The sequence below is a fragment of the Microcebus murinus genome, chromosome 2 (assembly GCF_040939455.1).
Source record: "Microcebus murinus isolate Inina chromosome 2, M.murinus_Inina_mat1.0, whole genome shotgun sequence".
Lineage (NCBI taxonomy): Eukaryota > Metazoa > Chordata > Mammalia > Primates > Cheirogaleidae > Microcebus > Microcebus murinus.
In genome coordinates, this window is record NC_134105.1 from 104,217,927 (window position 1) to 104,235,568 (window position 17,642).

The window sequence follows — 17,642 nt, forward strand, 5'->3', positions numbered from 1 at the left end:
GACTAGGGCTGGGCTGGGACCTCAGCTTTGCTCCCAGGCCTGGGGTGGGAGGGTGCTGCAAAGCTAAGATAGAATCTTAAAGGGCCAAACTCCAGCCTGGGTACCAATAAACCTAGGGCTTGAACCTCAGGGTTTGTCAAGGGACCTCTCAGTCCCCAAACTCATACTTACAAGGTCTCTATGAAAGAAGAGGACTGCCCCTCCAACCCTTTTCTGTCTCCCACCTCAGTCTTCAGTCCACTTTCCATTCCACTTGCTGTTTGTTACCCTACCCCTCACCCTGTACCCTCTTCTTCCTCTTAAGAAATGAATAACAAGGAAGGGGACTGGGAGTGGGGTAGGGAAGTAGAAGGGTAGAGAAAACTGTTTTACCTTTAAAAACACCTGTGTTTAGGGAGCTTGTCCTGCAGCTTGACTCAATTTCCATTTTCTGTATCCTCTCAAACAGTGAACACTTTTCCTTTCTCCTTGGCATCTCCCACTCCTTTTTCCAAACCCCTTCTTCATTCCAACCCCCCTCTCGACTTTTATCCAGTGATATCGTCCAGATTTTCATAAATTATTTTTTTAGATACACAAAAACAAAAATTCCTGTCAGAATCTAAAAGTAGGCACCACCTTCTTTAGCCCATTTATCTTGACAAAATGTGTCCTCCCATTTCAGGAGCAGGAGGAGGTCCCAGGGAAGAACCTGGTTGTCAGAGTCTTGGCCAGCTGATAAAGGAATGAAGCTCCGGGAGATATCTAAGCTCTACACTGTCCAGGAGGTAGCTTGTTTTTCTTCTTACTATTATACTTTGGACCTTGTATATTCTGGAAGGGGGTGATTAAGGCCTAACTGCCTCCACTGGCCATTGAGCAGAAGCTGGTGGAAGAAGGGAAGGATAAGAGAGGACAAACTGTTGTGTTAGGTTTACTGAGAGAAGCAGCGGCAACATATAGCGAAAGCTCTGGGTTTGCAATACAGCGCCTCCTCTTACTAGCTGTGGGATCCTAGGCAAGTAATTTAACCTTTAACTTATCTTGTCCTGTGAAATGGAAATTAAAATGCTTATCTTTGCCACAGTTGTTATAAGAATTAAATGAGATGACCTCTGGGAAAGTGTTTCATCAGTTGTGCAATGCTGGTCAAGTAGGAAGGAATAAGCCACTTCCTTCTCTCACTGCTTGGCTGAGCTTCTCTTTAGCCCCACCCCCCTGATGTTTACCTGCTTATGTCCCCCCTCCTCCTATACTGGGGGTGGGGGAGGAAGAGATTAAGTGAAGCAGGCCCACACATTCATGAAGATGGAAGGAAGATGTACTAGGAGATGACAGAGAAGGAAACAAAGACAGGACCACAGACCCTGGGGAGGAAAGGCCAGGCAAGGCAATGTCCTGACTTGCCCTGGCTCTTTCCTGTTCCCAATCTGAGCTCCAGAGTCTGCCCACATTCCCCTACCCCGGGTTACTCAATCCTCCACCAGACTGTTAGGCCAAGGGTGGGCAAACAGAGACCAACTGTGATCCGGATGGCCCCTGGGCAGAACTGACTTCCCCAACCACTCCCACAGCAGGAAACAAGGGTGATTCCAACAGAACACTCTCCTACCCTGAACTGAGAGAGCCTGTGGGGAGATGGGAATCAGACCCCAAGGTCTCTGTATTTGCTTTGTTCTCTACCGATCTCTGCTCCCCCATGGGAGAAAAGAATCCTCAGTACCCCACCTGCCCTCTCCTGCCAGCTTTTAGATTCTCTAATGCTCCCCTTCTGAGAATTGCCTCCTCTAGTGCCTCCATCAGCCTCAACTCCCCACCATGGCCAACAACACAACCTGCTTTCATCTGGACCTTCTCAGCCCACCCTGAGAAAAGGGAATCCTGGCTAAAAGGCTGGCAGAGGGAAAGCTCTGATGCTGTGGGTAGAGCCAGGCAGTGTCCAAGTAACCTTACTGGGTGAGAATCCCGTGGCTCTTCAAGATGAATATGATGATATCTCCTCTGGAGTTTTTCTCAATGCTCAGAAGCCACCCCAGGTTGGAAAGTGCATGCATACTTGGGGAGGTCATGAGAGGAAAAGGGGGACGGCTCATTCTGCCAGTAAATGAACAAAGTGAAAATGAATTTAAGCAGCAGACAGAGCTCCCGGTTTCACCAGAGCCTGAGAGTTGATAATAAGGACAAGAGCAGTGTGCTCTTACTTCCAGGGATCAGAACAGGCCACACACATATGGGTATGCATGTGCTTCCATAATCATATACTTTCCTAGCTTCCACTCTGCCTGTGGTCTAATTTCAACTCCTTCAGCTGCTGTATCCACCCATAAAATTATGAGTGTAAAAGCACTTTGCAAACCCTAATACTCTATGAAAAAATAAAAAGCATTGCTGTAATTATTATCATTATTATGTCCAATGGTTAAGATTTCTGCTGCCCACCTCTTAGCTATGTGAGGCCTAAAGAGAGGAAGAGCTAGGCCATTCCTCAGCTTCTCAGGCTCCTGGCCCTTTTCCCCCTCCAGCTGTCCGCAGCTGGCCGCTAAGCCAGAGGCATGGGGGAAAGCAGAGAAAAGGTAATTTACTGGGACACAGCCGGAGGCTAAGAGAGATAGCATGTGTTCCCTTAAAATTTGAACTATTGCCCTGAGTCTCTAATAGGGAAAGTTGAAATGGGGGTGGGGTTGGGGGTAGGGGCGGTGATGGTAAGATGAAGAGAAAGGGAATAGGGGAGGGTAGTGGGTCCCAGGCCTCCTGCTTCCCCACCTGACTCCTACCTTGGCCTTTCCGGTCATGCCCCAGAGGAAGCTGAAGGTCCTTCGCAGGGAGGAGCCTGCCCAGGTACCTGAATGCCCTTCCAGCTGGCTACAGCTGTAGAGAGAAAAAGAAGTGGTGAGGAGATGGAGACAGAGCTGGAAAAGAAGAAAAAAATACTCTTTAAGAGATGAAGTTGCATGACCAGCAGGGCAAGAATGGAGATGTGAAAGGAAAGATGCTAAGAGAGAGGGTGAGGAAGACAGGAAGGACAGGGAGAGAAAGACAAGCCTCACCTTGACCTCCTAGGACTTCCTGGATGTGGACACTTCAGTTTCCCAGGCCCCTCTATTTAGGGGGAAAACTGCAGGCTCCTCCAGACAAATGCAGACTCCTCCTTCCTACCTAATCCAGGCTCAGGATGGGAGGGCCCAGTCTCCTCTCATGCTGCTCCTCAACGGAAGTGGTATGGGGTGGGGGCATTTTCTTCTCTCAGAAAGAACAAGAGCCCTGTGTAGACCCTCTTGGCTGTTTGGAAAGGGCCTCTGGGCCTAAAGCCAATAAAGACTGAATTTCCTGGGATTTCATCAGCCCCATCCCATGAGCTAATCCCAAACCCAGAGCCAGGAGGATGTGTCAGCTAGAGATTTTCAGGACCACAAATCAGAGCCTGATATCTTAAAGGGGCCATTACATGCTCAGACACCCACACTCTCAGAGGGCTGACCCACTCTAATCAGCCTTCAGCCATGGGAGCCAAATAAACAGGTGCTGATTTTGTATGCTTATTTACATAGTCATTGAAATCTCCCAGCCTATACCTGGATTCCTAATCTATGCCTCCAGGCCCTGCCCTCTCTGCTAGGAGCTCTACAGCCCTTGCCCAACTCTCCTTAGGGCCTCTCCACATTGGTCTATTTATCTGAGCCATCCAGCGCTGATCTGTGGTCCTTGGTCACCAAATCTCCCTAAGACTATCCAATAGCTGACCTGCCCTCTCCTATAAGTCACTGACAACAACAAGCTTCTCCCACTCTCTTTTTTTTTTTTTTTTTTTTTGAGACAGAGTCTGGCTTTCTTGCCTAGGCTAGAGTGAGTGCCGTGGCGTCAGCCTAGCTCACAGCAACCTCAAACTCCTGGGCTCAAGCGATCCTCCTGCTTCAGCCTCCCGAGTAGCTGGGACTACAGGCATGCGCCACCATGCCCGGCTGATTTTTATATTATATATATTAGTTGGCCAATTAATTTCTTTCTATTTTTATGGTAGAGACGGGTCTTGCTCAGGCTGGTTTTGAACTCCTGACCTTGAGCAATCCGCCCGCCTCGGCCTCCCAGAGTGCTGGGATTACAGGCGTGAGCCACCGCCCGGCCCCCACTCTCTTTTATTCAACAACACCCTGTGGCCCGGATACTCCTTTTTTTCCCCTAATTTCTCCCCTATCCCATGGGGCTACCAGGAACTTAGTAAGCCTTCCCTTACCAAAGAGGATGAATTCTGTATAGCTTAGGGAAGGATATTTGGAGGTTTTTGACCAGAAATATTAAGGGGAGCAAATGTTAAGTTAAGCCATGGGACACTATAAAACCACAGCCCAGACCCATTGATTTTCCCCTAGCTAGGCCCTGGAAGAGCTATAAGTCCCCCAAACTCACCTTTTCCTGAGGTCAGTGGCTGAGGACCGGGATAAATTCCCTGCCAACACAAAAGGAGAGGAGAAGTGTCTAGCTAAAGCCAGACAAAGGCGCCCAGGGCTTCCTTCCCCACCCCCTCCACCTGGGATCAGGTTCCTAAGTTGCAGGTGCATGTGACAGCCATTCCTGAGGGAGGGCGGGCACTGGGGAGCAGGGAAAGAGGGCGGGGTCTGCACAGAGCAGAGCTGAAGAACTTAGGAGCTAGGGGAACAGAGCACCAGGGTTATGTGGAAGGCCCAGTGTTTCAGTTCTCTTTCTGGTGAATGGGGAGGGCAGAGGTTTTACACAGAGCTCCCAATACTTCATCTTGAGGAAAAGGGCATTGCAGGTAACTGTCTTCCATCTCTGGTGACAGGGGAGGCCGGAGAACCTCACTATGTCCTATGACCTCCTTCATCGATAGGAGAGTCTCAGAATGCTGAAGTCCTAAATTCAGCCCTAAACTCATTTGAATAAAGGCATTTTGGGGGCTCCAAGGGTGTGTGGCATCTGGACCCTAAACAGCTGGCTCTGAGCTGATGAGACAGATAGGGGAAGGGGCCACCACTGTTTTGCTCCCCACTTTTACTCACCATCTGGATGTGAGCAGTCCAAGAGACAATTGATGCCACTCATGGATACAGACTTGGAAAGCATAGGAGTGGCCGAGTGGTCCAAAGGGCCAGCAGATGGATGACAGGAACTCTGACCCTAGAATCACGTCAAGAGTCCTCACACAAATGGCAAGCTTCATCCATCTTCCCACCATGCTCTTTGCTTTCCCACAGCTTGGCCCTTATTCAAATTCAGGCCTCGCATCCCTCTCCACTGCCTATATCTGGGATATTGAACTTGAAATAGTTGGGAAATTATTCTTGCTATTTAGCATTCATTAGTCTGCTGCAGTTCAAGCCCAGGCTTTCATAAGATAGAAAATATCTTTAAAAAGAGAAGATTTACCCCAAACAGCTTCCAGAGATAACAAATGCAACCTGTAGAGGCCAGGCAGGTAATGAAAAAAAGGAGGCAGTCTGAGTTTAAGACAATAGGAAGTAGAAATATTCATAGACCATGCCCAGCCTTTATTTTTTTATTTTTTTTTTTATTTTTTATTTTTTTTCTTTTTTTCTTCTTGAGTCAACGTTAGTGAGAATCAGCCTTTAGATAGTAACTTTTTCTCAGCTGGGGACAGTGGCAAACACCCGTAATCCTAGCATTCTGGGAAGCCTAGGTGAGAGGATCCCTTGAGCTTGAGAGTTCTAGACCAGCCTGAGTGAGAGCGAAGCCTTGTTTCTACTAAAAATAGAAAAATTGCCCAGATGTTGTGGCATGAGCCTGTAGTCCTAGCTACTTGGAAGGCTGAGGAGGAGGATCACTTAAGCCCAGGCATTTGAGGTTGCAGTGAGCTACAATGATGCCACTGCACTCTACCCAGGGTGACAAAGTGAGACTCTGTCTTAGATAAAAACACAAAACTTTTTCTCAAGCCTACATGGAGCATTACAAAAACTGGCCACATATTAGGCCATAAGGCAAATATCAATACGTTTCAAATAATCTATATTATAGATAACAAATAACTCAGAAGTCCTTCTTCCTAGACTGGATAAAGTAACCATAATAGATTTAAACACTGAAATACCATTCAACAATAAAAATAAATCACAGCTCACTTACCAATATGGATGAATCTTACAAACATAATGATGAATGAAAGAATCAAGACACAAAAGATTTATATACTGGTATGATTACATTCACATAAAGTTTAAACAGGCAAAACTAATTGGTATTGTTTAGAGATGCATACATAGGCAGTAAACCTATAAAGAAAATTGATCTCAAAAGTCAGAAAAGTGGTTATCTCTGCCAGAGAGGGTTATGAATAAGGAAGAATACAGGGGGCTTCTGGGTTTTGGTGATGTCTGTGTTTTTTGGTTTTTTTTGAGACGGGATCTTGTTCTTGCTCAGGCTGATCTCAAACTCCTAACCTCAAGCAATCCTCCCATGTTGGTCTATGTTTTTTTAACCTGTGGTGGTTCCATGGATATTTGCTTCCTAATTATTCGTTGCGCTATACATATATAAGTTTTATGTATTTTCCTATGTGTATGTGCATTTGAAACATTTTTAAAGTTAAAAAAATATAGATGTATAAATTTTAAAATGCCCTATAACATTTGTCAAAGAAGAAATTATAATGGAAATTTAAATATATTTTATAACTGAACAATAAAGAAAATATAGAGCAAAACTTGTGAGAGATGGCCAAAGTAATATTTCAGAGCAAATTATAGCCTTAAAATGCTTACATTGGAAAATTTTAAAAGCTGAAAATTAATGGGCTATACTATTCCTTTAAAAAAAAAAGGAATAATAGGACAAACCTAAAGAAAACAGAAGGACGCATATAACAAAGATAAAAGCAGAAATCAATGAGGTAGTAAACAAATATAAAATAGGATTGGCCGGGCACTGTGGCTCAAGCCTATAATCCCAGCACTTTGGGAAGCTGAGGGGGGATGATCACTTGAGGCTAGGGATTCAAGACCAGACTGGGCAATGAAGCGAGATCTGGTCTTGACAAAAAACAAAATTAGTGAGGCACAGTGGTGTGTGCTGTAGTCCTAGCTACTTGGGAGGCGGAGGTAGGAGGACCACTTGAGCTCAGGTGTTGATGTATGGAGTAAACTTTGATTGTGCCATTTCACTCCAAGCCTGTGCAACAGAGCAAGACTCTGTCTCTAGGGCCAGGCGTGGTGGCTCACGCCTGTAATCCTAGTACTCTGGGAGGCTGAGGCAGGAGGATTGCTCAAGCTCAGGAGTTTGAAACCAGCCTGAGCAAGAGCAAGACCCTGTCTCTACTAAAAATAGAAATAAATTATCTGGACAACTAAAAATATATAGAAAAACTTAGCCTGGCATGGTGGTGCATGCCTGTAGTCCCAGCTACTCAGGAGGCTGAAGCAGAAGGATTGCTTCAGGAGTTTGAGGTTGCTGTGAGCTGGGCTAATATAGCACTCTAGCCCGGGCAACAGAGCAAGACTTCGTCTCAAAAAAAATATATATATATATAGGCAAACCTCTGATAAGAGTGATAAAGAAAAAGAGAGAAAGTACAAATAGAATTAGAATGAAAAGCTAGACCGAGAATACTACCTACAACTTCATGCCAATAATTTGAAAATGCAAACAAAATAGACAAATTCTTAAAAAAAAAAAAAAAAAAAAAAAAAACTTACCAAAACTGAATCAAGAAGAAATAGAAAGTCTGAACGGTCCTATTAAAGAAACGGAATCAGTAGTTAATCTTCCTATAAATAAAACAAAAACTCCAGGCCAAAACAGTTTTATAGGCAACAAACAGATCTTTCAAAAAAATCACTAAAATCTTATACAAGTTCTTCCAAGTAATAGAGAACAAAAACAAAAACTCTTCAACTCTTTTTATAAGGCAAGTATAACCTTGAATCTAAAAATACACATAGTAGGACAGAGGAAAATTATTGGCCAATCTCTTATGAACATAAGTACAAAAATCCTAAACAAAATATTAGCAAACTGTAGTAGATTTTAAATGGCCACAAATTAGCTGCAGCTCCTCCCATTAAGAAAGAGCCTATTTCTTCACTCTTTGAATCTGTGTTGGCTTGTGACTTCCTATGATGAATTGAATGCTGCAGAAGTGGCATTATGTGATTTTTGAGTCTAAGCCTCAAAAACCTTAAAGCCTTCTCTCTTGCCCACTTGGAATGCTATTTCCATCTAAACCAGCCTAAGCTAGCATTCTGGAGAGACCGTGTGGGTAAGAACCAAGGTACTGCATCTGGCAGTCTACCAACTTGAAGCCAAAAGTAAGACCATCCTTGATCATAAGCTCTATTCAAGCCACTAGACAACTGCAGCCACATAATGAGTCCAGGTGAGACCAGCAGAAGAACTACCAGCTGAACCCAGCCCAAATTGGCCACCTACAGAATTGTGAGCAAAAAACAAAATGGTTGTCGTTTTGAGCCACTAAGTTTAGGGTTGATTTGTCATACAGCAGTAGATAATTGTTACTACAAATAAAATCCAGCAGGGTATAAAAAAGATAGTCCTTCATGACAAAGTTGGATTTATCCTAAAAATACAAGAGTGGTTAACATAAGAAAAATCTTTAAATGTAATTTATTCCAATAATATATTAAAGGAGAAAAAAAGCCGGGCACAGTGGCTCATGCCTGTAACCCTAGCACTCTAGGAGGCTGATGCAGGAAGATCTCTTGAGGTCAGGAGTTTGAGAGCAGCCTGAGAAAGAGAGAGACCCAGTATCTACTAAAAATAGAAAAAATTAGCCAGGCCCAGTGGCATGTGCTTACAGTCTCAGCCACTCCTAAGGCTGGGGCAGGGGGATTGCTCAAGTCCAGTAGTTTGAGGTTGCAGTGAGCTATGATGATGTCACTGCACTCTAGCCAGGGTGACAGAGCAAGACTCTGTCTCAATAAAAAAAAAAGAGAGAGAGAGAAAAGTATATAATTATCTCAGTAAATGCAGAAAAGCATAGGATAAAACTCAACATGCATTCATGTGAAACCAAAGCCTCAGGAATTAGGAATAGAAGGAATCTTCCTTAACCTGATAAAGAGTATCTATCAAAAATTGCAGCCAAAAACCAATCTCAATAGTGAAACATAAGATGGACTCTGTTTAAAATCCAAAATGAGGCCGGGCACGGTGGCTCACGCCTGTAATCCTAGCTCTCTGGGAGGCCGAGGCGGGCGGATTGCTCGAGGTTGGGAGTTCGAAACCAGCCTGAGCAAGAGCGAGACCTCGTCTCTACTATAAATAGAAACTAATTGGCCAACTAATATATATAGAAAAAATTAGCTGGGCATGGTGGCTTATGCCTGTAGTCCCAGCTACTTGGGAGGCTGAGACGAAGGATCGCTTGAGCCCAGGAGTTTGAGGTTGCTGTGAGCTAGGCTGACGCCACGGCACTCACTCTAGCCTAGGCAACAAAGCAAGACTCTGTCTCAAAAAAAAAAAAAAAAAAAAATCCAAAATGAGCCAAGGATTCCCATTATTACCATTTCTGTTTAGCATTGTACTAGAATACTAGTCTTAGCACAGTAGGGCAAGAAAATGAAGTGAAAGGAATACATATTGGAAAAGAAAAACAAAGCTCATTTAAAGATGACATAATTATCTACTTAGAAAAGCCAAAAAAATCCACAGATATGTTCTTTTAATTAAAACAATTTTTAAAAAATTAAAAGAGGCCGGGCGCGGTGGCTCACCCCTATAATCCTAGCACTCTGGGAGGCCGAGGCGGGCGTATCATTCAAGGGCAGGAGTTTGAAACCAGCCTGTGCAAGAGCGAGACCCTGTCTCTACTATAAATAGAAAGAAATTAATTGGCCAACTAATATATAGAGAAAAAATTATCCAGGCATGGTGGCGTATGCCTGTAGTCCCAGCTACTTGGGAGGCTGAGGCAGGAGGATCGCTTAAACCCAGGAGATTAAGGTTTCTGTGAGCAAGGCTGATGCCACGGCACTCTCTCTAGCCTGGGCAACAAAGTGAGACTCTGTCTCAAAAAAAAAGAAAAAAAAATTTAAAAGAGACATTAGGAAGATAAATAAGATCACTGTACAAGGATTAATTCAATTCCATTTCTATAAACCAAAAATAATTATAAAATGTAAGTTAAAAGTAACAATTTTTTTTTTGAGCCAGGGTCTCACTCTGTTACTCAGGCTGGAGTGCAGTGGCATCATCATAGCTCACTGCAACCCCAAATTCCTGAGCTCAAGCAATCCTCCTGCCTCAGCCTCCCAGGTAGCTGGGATGACAGTTGCGTGCCATCATGCCCAACTAGAAAGCATTTGGAATAGCAACCAAAACTATAAGGTACCTAGAAATAAATCTAGTAAAGACTAGCAAGATCTGTGTGAAGAAAATTAATACTTTATTAAAAGACTTTTTTAACAAAAGGCCTACTTAAATAGATATATCATTTTTCATGGATAGGTAGACTCAATATTAGAAATATGTCAATCCATCCTAAATTAATTTTTGAATTCACTGCAGTCTCAATCAAAATCTAACAGAAATTTCTGTTCTTTAGAAATTGATAAGGTGGGCCAGGCGCGGTGGCTCACGCCTGTAATCCTAGCACTCTGGGAGGCCTAGGCGGGCGGATTACTTGAGGTCAGGAGTTCAAGACCAGCCTGAGCAAGAGTGAGACCCCGTCTCTACTATAAATAGAAAGAAATTAATTGGCCAACTAATATATATAGAAAAAATTAACCGGGCACGGTGGCGCATGCCTGTAGTCCCAGCTACTCGGGAGGCTGAGGCAGGAGGATTGCTTGAGCCCAGGAGTTTGAGGTTGCTCTGAGCTAGGCTGATGCCATGGCACTCACTCTAGCCTGGGCAACAAAGTGAGACTCTGTCTCAAAAAAAAAGAAATTGATAAGGTGATTCTAAAAGTCACATGGAAACGCAAAAGACCTAGAATAGCCAAGGTAATCTTAAAAAGAATAATAAAGTTGGAGGACTTAACACTGCTAGATTTTAAAGGCTTACAATAAAGCAACATTAATGGCCGGGCGCGGTGGCTCACGCCTGTAATCCTAGCACTCTGGGAGGCCGAGGCGGGCGGATTGCTCAAGGTCAGGAGTTCAAAACCAACCTGAGCGAGACCCCGTCTCTACCATAAAAATAGAAAGAAATTAATTGGCCAACTATATATATATATATATAAAAATCAGCCGGGCATGGTGGCTTGTGCCTGTAGTCCCAGCTACTCGGGAGGCTGAGGCAGGAGGATCACTTGAGCCCAGGAGTTTGAGGTTGCTGTGAGCTAGGCTGACGCCACGGCACTCACTCTAGCCTAGGCAAGAAAGCGAGACTCTGTCTCAAAAAAAAAAAAAAAAAAAACAACTAAAGCAACATTAATTAAGATAATGAGGCTGAGCTAGGTGGCTCACACTTATAATCCTAGCACTTTAGGAGGCCAAGGCAAGAGGACTGCTTGAGGCCAGGAGTTCTAGACCAGCCTAAGCAAGAGTGAGATCCTGTCTCTACAAAAAATAGAAAAATTAGCTAGGTGTGGTGGTGTACACCTGTAGTTCCAGCTACTCAGGAGGCTGAGGCAGGAGGATTGCTTGAGCCCAGGAATCTGAGATTGCAGGGAGCTATGGCGACACCACTGCACTCCAGCCCAGAGAACAGAGTAACTGTGTTGCAAAAAAGAAAGAGAGAAAGAGAGAGAGAGGGAGAGGGAGAGGGAGGGAGGGAGGGAGGGAGGGAGGGAAGGAAGGAAGGAAGGAAGGAAGGAAGGAAGGAAGGAAGGAAGGAAGGAAGGAAGGAAGGAAGAAGAAATTCTGTTTATTTAAAGACACCATAGGAGAGGAAAAAGATAAACCACAAGTTGAGATAAGATCATTGCAACACGTGAAAAACAAAGGATTAGTATTCAGGATATATAAAGAACACATTCAAAACAATAAAGAAAAAAGAACCCAAGAACTCAATAGAAAATTGGGCAAAAGACATGAACAGAAATTTCACAAAGAGGAAATACAAATGATCAATACACATGAAAAGATCTTCAATTGTATCTGTAATGAATATAATTCAAATTAAGACCACAATGAGATTTATAACCACTAGATTGGCAAATTCAAGAAGTCTGATGACACTAAATGTTGGAGAGAATGTGGATCAATGAGAACTCTTTCAGGGGTGGGGAACCTGCAGCCTTTTGGTTTCAAGATTGTTCTTTTTAAACCACCAAAGGAGGCAAAAAAAAAAAAAAAAGCTTCATCTTTCTCTGCTGCAGCCATTTTAATAAAAGGATTTGTTCTATAAAATTTGGATTCAGTCAAAAGGATCCAGAAGGCCACATGTGGTTCCAAGGCCACAGGTTCCCCAGCCATGTGAGGTAGAGCCCCGCCTCAGCCTCCCAAAGTGCTGGGATTACAGACATGACCCGCACCACACGAGGCCTTAAAATTATTTTTAAAAAGGTAAATGAGGCCGGGCACGGCCTAGCTCTCTGGGAGGCCGAAGCAGGCGGATTGCTCGAGGTCAGGAGTTCGAAACCAGCCTGAGCAAGAGCAAGACCCCGTCTCTACTATAAATAGAAAGAAATTAATTGGCCAACTAATATATATAGAAAAAATTAGCTGGGCATGGTGCCGCATGCCTGTAGTCCCAGCTACTTGGAAGGATGAGGCAGTAGGATTGCTTGAGCCCAGGAGTTGGAGGTTGCTGTGAGCTAGGTTGATGCCACAGCACTCATTATAGCCTGGGCAACAAAGCGAGACTCTTGTCTCAAAAAAAAAAAAAAAAAGCCATAAGGCATAATAAAAGGGGAAAAATAGTAGGGAAAAGGGAGAAAGAAGAAAACATATAATACAAAAAAGGGGTAAAGTAGGAGAAGAAGAGAAAGGTAGAAGAGAGGGAATTTATAAAGGAAAGGAGGGAAGAAGAAGAAAACATTTATTGAGCTGATCTTGTGTGCCAGCCTCTGTGCTGGGCACTTTCTTACCTTTTTCTCATTTAATAATAGTAACTTTAAAAGATAGTTTTATTAGTCTGATTTTCAGCAAGATGAAATAAATTGCTTAGCTGATAAATGAAGGATCTAGGAGTCATTTTGACTCCAAAATTGTGTTCTTTCTGTTAAACCACATTGAAATGGTGGTGGGGGAAGACATGCAGAGATGCTGATAGAGAAAAGGAGGTGATAGGGTAAGGTGGGGTTCTTGCTGCTTCCCTGACAAGTTGTACACAGCCCTTTTCTCTCAGCTGGACTATAGGCACCCAGACAATGAGGCCAGTGTTGGAACCCCTGGCCAGTTAGAGAATGAGCTAAAGGGGAGGCAACCTTACCAACCAGGCTTGAGACATCTAGTGTCTCAGGGGCTCATAGCTAGTGGACCCAGTGGTGTCTCCAAAGCCCTCTTGCATCATCAGTGGACCTTAGATGCCGGTTTGAGATGCCTTGTTAGGTTCCTTTAAGCCAAGGAAGGCCGGGCAGTCACTATATCCTTTTGCAACCAATATGATTATCTTATTAGAGAACTATTGTCTTTCAGAGTACAGATGCCTAGTTACATCCCACAGATAATAAGTTCAGCTCTAATCTGGGAAATATGGGGTCCACAGAAAGAAGTGGTTATAACTACTAGGGGAACAGAGGCCTTTTAATGAGAGAGGAACAGTACACCCACATCAACACAGAGACATAGACACAGAAAGGAAAAAACAGAAAGTCTTAGAGAAAGAGACATAGGCAGGATACCAAGAGTCAGGGACAGAGCATGCAGACCCAGAGAAGCAGACAGAGGGGTATAGATGACAAATTCAGATTTGATCAGGAGTCAGAGCAATGCCTGGGCACAGAGAGACCTAGCAGCTGGCAGAACAGAAGAGACACAGAATGGTGGCTAGGAAAGGCAAGGGGCAGGAGGGCAGAGCAAGGCAGTGGCCTCCATGGGGATCCGTCTGTGCATACCAGGCAGGAGGGTTGGCCACCCTGCTGCTGCAGTCCCAGAAGGGTGTCCAGTTCCTCTTGGCTCTGCAGTAAGGGGGCTTCCTGGGGGCCTGAGCATCCCGATGCCTGCAGTCTCCTGAAACACACATTGCCACCACTGCCCTCTGGATCCAGTGGCCAGTGACGGGCACCGGGGAGGAACACCGCCTCAGCCCAGCCCTGGTGCTTGCCCCCAGCCCAGCCCTTCCTGTTGGCATAGATACAGCCCAGACCCAAACTGACTTCCCCTTGGAGCTTTCCTTTGGCAGAGCTACAGAGATGGCTACGGGCAAGGGTGTCCCCTGCTGGCCAAAGGACAGTACTGTCCTTCAGAAGAAAGCCAGTGTTCATGGGGAGGAGGCAGAGGGCAGGCTGGATTCTCACTCCTTGCATGGTTGCTGTGCCAACCCTTGCCCCTACTCAGCTAAATAGTGCACTCAGCGCTCCCTTCCCTCTCTAACCACAGGGCAGAATTAATGCCTGATCATGAAAGGTGGGTGACACCTGAAAGACCCAGAGATATAGACAGTACCACATAAGGAGTACCAAGGCATTCGGACATCTTTGCCTTCAACCAGCTGCTCTTAGGAAGGTGCAACAAGCCCTGGCAAGCCCTGTAGGCATTGCTTCTCACCCAAGTTCCTGCCTAAGCCAATTCAAGGACAAGGCCCAGGGTCCCATCCACTCAGTCAACCCAGCTAGCCCTGCCCAGGAGCTAGAGAAGGTTGATCCACTCACCAGAGCTAAAGGAACTTGTCCACAGGGACCCCTATCAAAGCAGAGGGACAGTGCCTTTCCATGGCCAGAAGGCCCCTGCAATGACACTGTACTCTTCATGCTGACCCCCCAGACCTTCTCTTTCTGACTTCCTCTGTCTTTGGGGAAGTGGTCAGGGATTTTCCAGGGGAGAGGGAAGAGATAGGTCCCTCTGCCCTAGTCTACCAAACATATGCAGAACTCTGAGTAAGAACAGCTGACCCCTCATTGCAGTGCTGTGCTATGAATTAATCCAAGACATTGTGGATCTGCCTCAACCTGGAACCAAAAGGTTGGCAGGAATCTGGGAATGGGACAGACCCAATACCCCAACCCTAGGACCACGTCTCTTAAGAAACCTCAAAAAGTTCTCTGGGCCTCAGTTTCCTTATCTATAAAATGAGGAGATTGGCCATATGATCTCTGAGTTCCTTCCAGTGCTGATACCACTGTATGGTTCTATGAAACCCAAAGTGGGAGGTGGAGGAAGTGTCCTAATATTCACCCCAACTCCACAGCTCCTTCCCACTCCCACCCTCAATCTGCCCTTGAGATCAAGTAGAAGGAAGGAGGGGCCATGGGGGAGAGCCACATTTCGAAAGGCCAGGTCCATCCTCCCCAAATGCCCGCTATAGGCCTGGGTTCTGATTCTTCAGGGAAAGGACTAAAGGCCCAGGTCTCCTCAGCTTCTGTCATTCTTCAAGGGCACCAAAATATCCCTTGTCAACCACTTTCTCCAAGGTCTAGGCCTGAGGGAAGGAGCGACAGGAGGTCCCCTGGGGGCTTACCTGCTCAGTGGGTCCTGGAGTTCTCTGGAAGGCCCCCAACTATGTCTTTTGAAGGAGTCATAGTTGTGACCGTGGACACGGAAAGCCCCTGACCTTCGGAGGGGTACAGCGTGGGCGCCATTCCCCTCCTTTTTACCCTCCTCCTCCTCTTCCTCCAGCTGCTCTCTGGATTCCACTGCAGACAGGCAGCGGCGAGTGCGGCCTCGGGGTACCGGATCTCCACCTGCGAGGAAGACCTCTGGGACAGCCCTGTTCATGGGAGGCACACGCAGGCCAGTCTGAGTCAAGAAGAAACAAAAGAGTGAGCAGAGTTCTAGAATTCCAGAATCTTTGAACTAGAAGGGTGTCATAGTCAGCTGGGCTTCAGAGCATCATGTCACCTTGCACTTTACTGACGCACAGAATCGGAGGACAGTAGGCTTAGGGTCACACTGGGAATTAACTGCACAGTCAAATCTAGAACTTAGGTTTTCTGGCCCATAGTCCAGTATTCTTTCTAGTACATAAAGAGATCCTCATTTGCTCATTATTATTCCATTTACTGAGCACCTATATGACAGAAAGCCAAGCAAAGAGAAATAGATATTGTCCCAGTCAGGGGAGGTGGTGTATACCTGTAGTTCCAGCTACTCAGGAGGCTGAGATTGCTTGAGCCCAGGAGTTTGAATCTAGCCTGGGCAACATAGGGAGACCCTGTTTCTAAAAAACATTTTAAAAAATTGGCCAGGCATAGTGGCCTATAATCCCAGTACTTTGGGAGGCCAAAGCAGGAGGACTGCTTAAAGCCAAGAGTTCAAGACCAGCCTGGGTAACACAGCAAGATCTCATGTCTACAAAAAAAAGAAAAAATTATCTGGGCATGATTGTACATGCCTGTAATCCCTGCTACTGGGGAGGCTGAGGCAGGAGGATTGCTTGAGCCCAGGAGTTCAAGATTGCAGTGAGCTATGATTGTACCATTGCACTGCAGCCTGGGCTACAAAGAGAGACTCTGTCTCTAAAAAAATAAAAATTAAAAATAAAGAAATAGTTATTGTTTCTGTCCTGTCTTCAAGAATTCTTGTCATCAAGGAACTGCTGTCCTCAAGGAGTTCACAGTCGGCCGGGCGAAAGAAATTAATTGGCCAACTAATATATATAGAAAAAATTAGCTGGGCATGGTGGCGCATGCCTGTAGTCCCAGCTACTCGGGAGGCTGAGGCAGCAGGATTGTTTGAGCCCAGGAGTTGGAGGTTGCTGTGAGTTAGGCTGACGCCATGGCACTCACTGTAGCCTGGGTAACAAAGTGAGACTCTGTCTCAAAAGGCATTCACAGTGTAATGAGTGTGCATGTGTGTACACCAGCCAAAGCAAATCACAATGACTAAATAACACAAATGACAATCACAATATAATCCCAAATGACTAAATAACTGGCTAGAGTATACCAAATGCCACAAGACAAGTTTCAACAAAAGGCTTTGGGCTATCAAAGGAGTGAGTACACATGACTAGTTGGGAGTCTCACAAAAGAGAAATGGAAGGGAAGGAAATAGAGCCAGGCACGGGGGCTCGTGACTGTGGTCCCAGCTACTAGAGAGGCTAAGGCAGGAGGATCATTTGAGCCCAGCAGCTTGAGGCTGCAGTGAACTGTGCTTGAGCCACTGCACTCCAGCCAGGGTGACAAAGTGAGACTCCAACTTTAATAATAAAAGTAGAACTGGGCACAGTGGCTCATACCTGTAATCCTAGCACTTTGGAAGACCAGGAACTGGATATCAGCCTGGGCAATGTAGTGAGACACCATCTCTACACAAAATTGAAAAAATTAGCTGGGTGGGCGTGGTGGCACATGCTTGTAGTCCCAAACTACTCAGAAGGCTGAGACAGGAGAATCACTTGAACCCAGGAATTCAAGGCTGCAGTGAGCTATAATCATACCAATGTACTTCAGCCAGGGCAGAGAACAAGACCTTATCTCTAAAAAAATAAATAAACAAAATATATAAAAAATAAAAATAAATAAATTTTTAAAAAGAAGGAATTAGATAGCCTTTGAGGTGTGCCTGGAGGAGTGAAGTGGTTAGGATTTGGTCAAGGGGGAGGGGGAGGATTCCAGGTGATAAAGTAGCAGGGGAAAAGGGTACATTAGTGAGAAAGTGTTACGATGTCTTCCTTCTAAGACTCTGGTC

At 45.1% G+C, this 17,642-nt stretch overlaps 1 protein-coding gene across 4 annotated transcripts in view; it reads right to left on the bottom strand.

The window, feature by feature from the left end:
- Positions 1–17,642, bottom strand: part of ARHGEF2 (Rho/Rac guanine nucleotide exchange factor 2) — a 54,989-nt gene that overhangs the window by 28,774 nt on the left and 8,573 nt on the right. For 2 of the 4 annotated variants that reach the window (XM_076000228.1, XM_076000227.1), the window contains exons 2-7: positions 15,472–15,749; positions 13,910–14,024; positions 7,644–7,682; positions 4,995–5,112; positions 4,384–4,423; positions 2,754–2,847 (exon numbers count right to left, since the gene is read on the bottom strand). In XM_076000228.1, the coding sequence (XP_075856343.1) occupies positions 2,754–2,847; positions 4,384–4,423; positions 4,995–5,112; positions 7,644–7,682; positions 13,910–14,024; positions 15,472–15,728 (663 nt within the window). In that variant the 5' untranslated portion in view covers positions 15,729–15,749. Of the gene's footprint in view, positions 1–2,753; positions 2,848–3,026; positions 3,331–4,383; positions 4,424–4,994; positions 5,113–7,643; positions 7,683–13,909; positions 14,025–15,471; positions 15,750–17,642 lie in introns of those variants that run through there. The other 2 variants (XM_020285097.2, XM_012767787.3) reach the window with 2 other exon arrangements.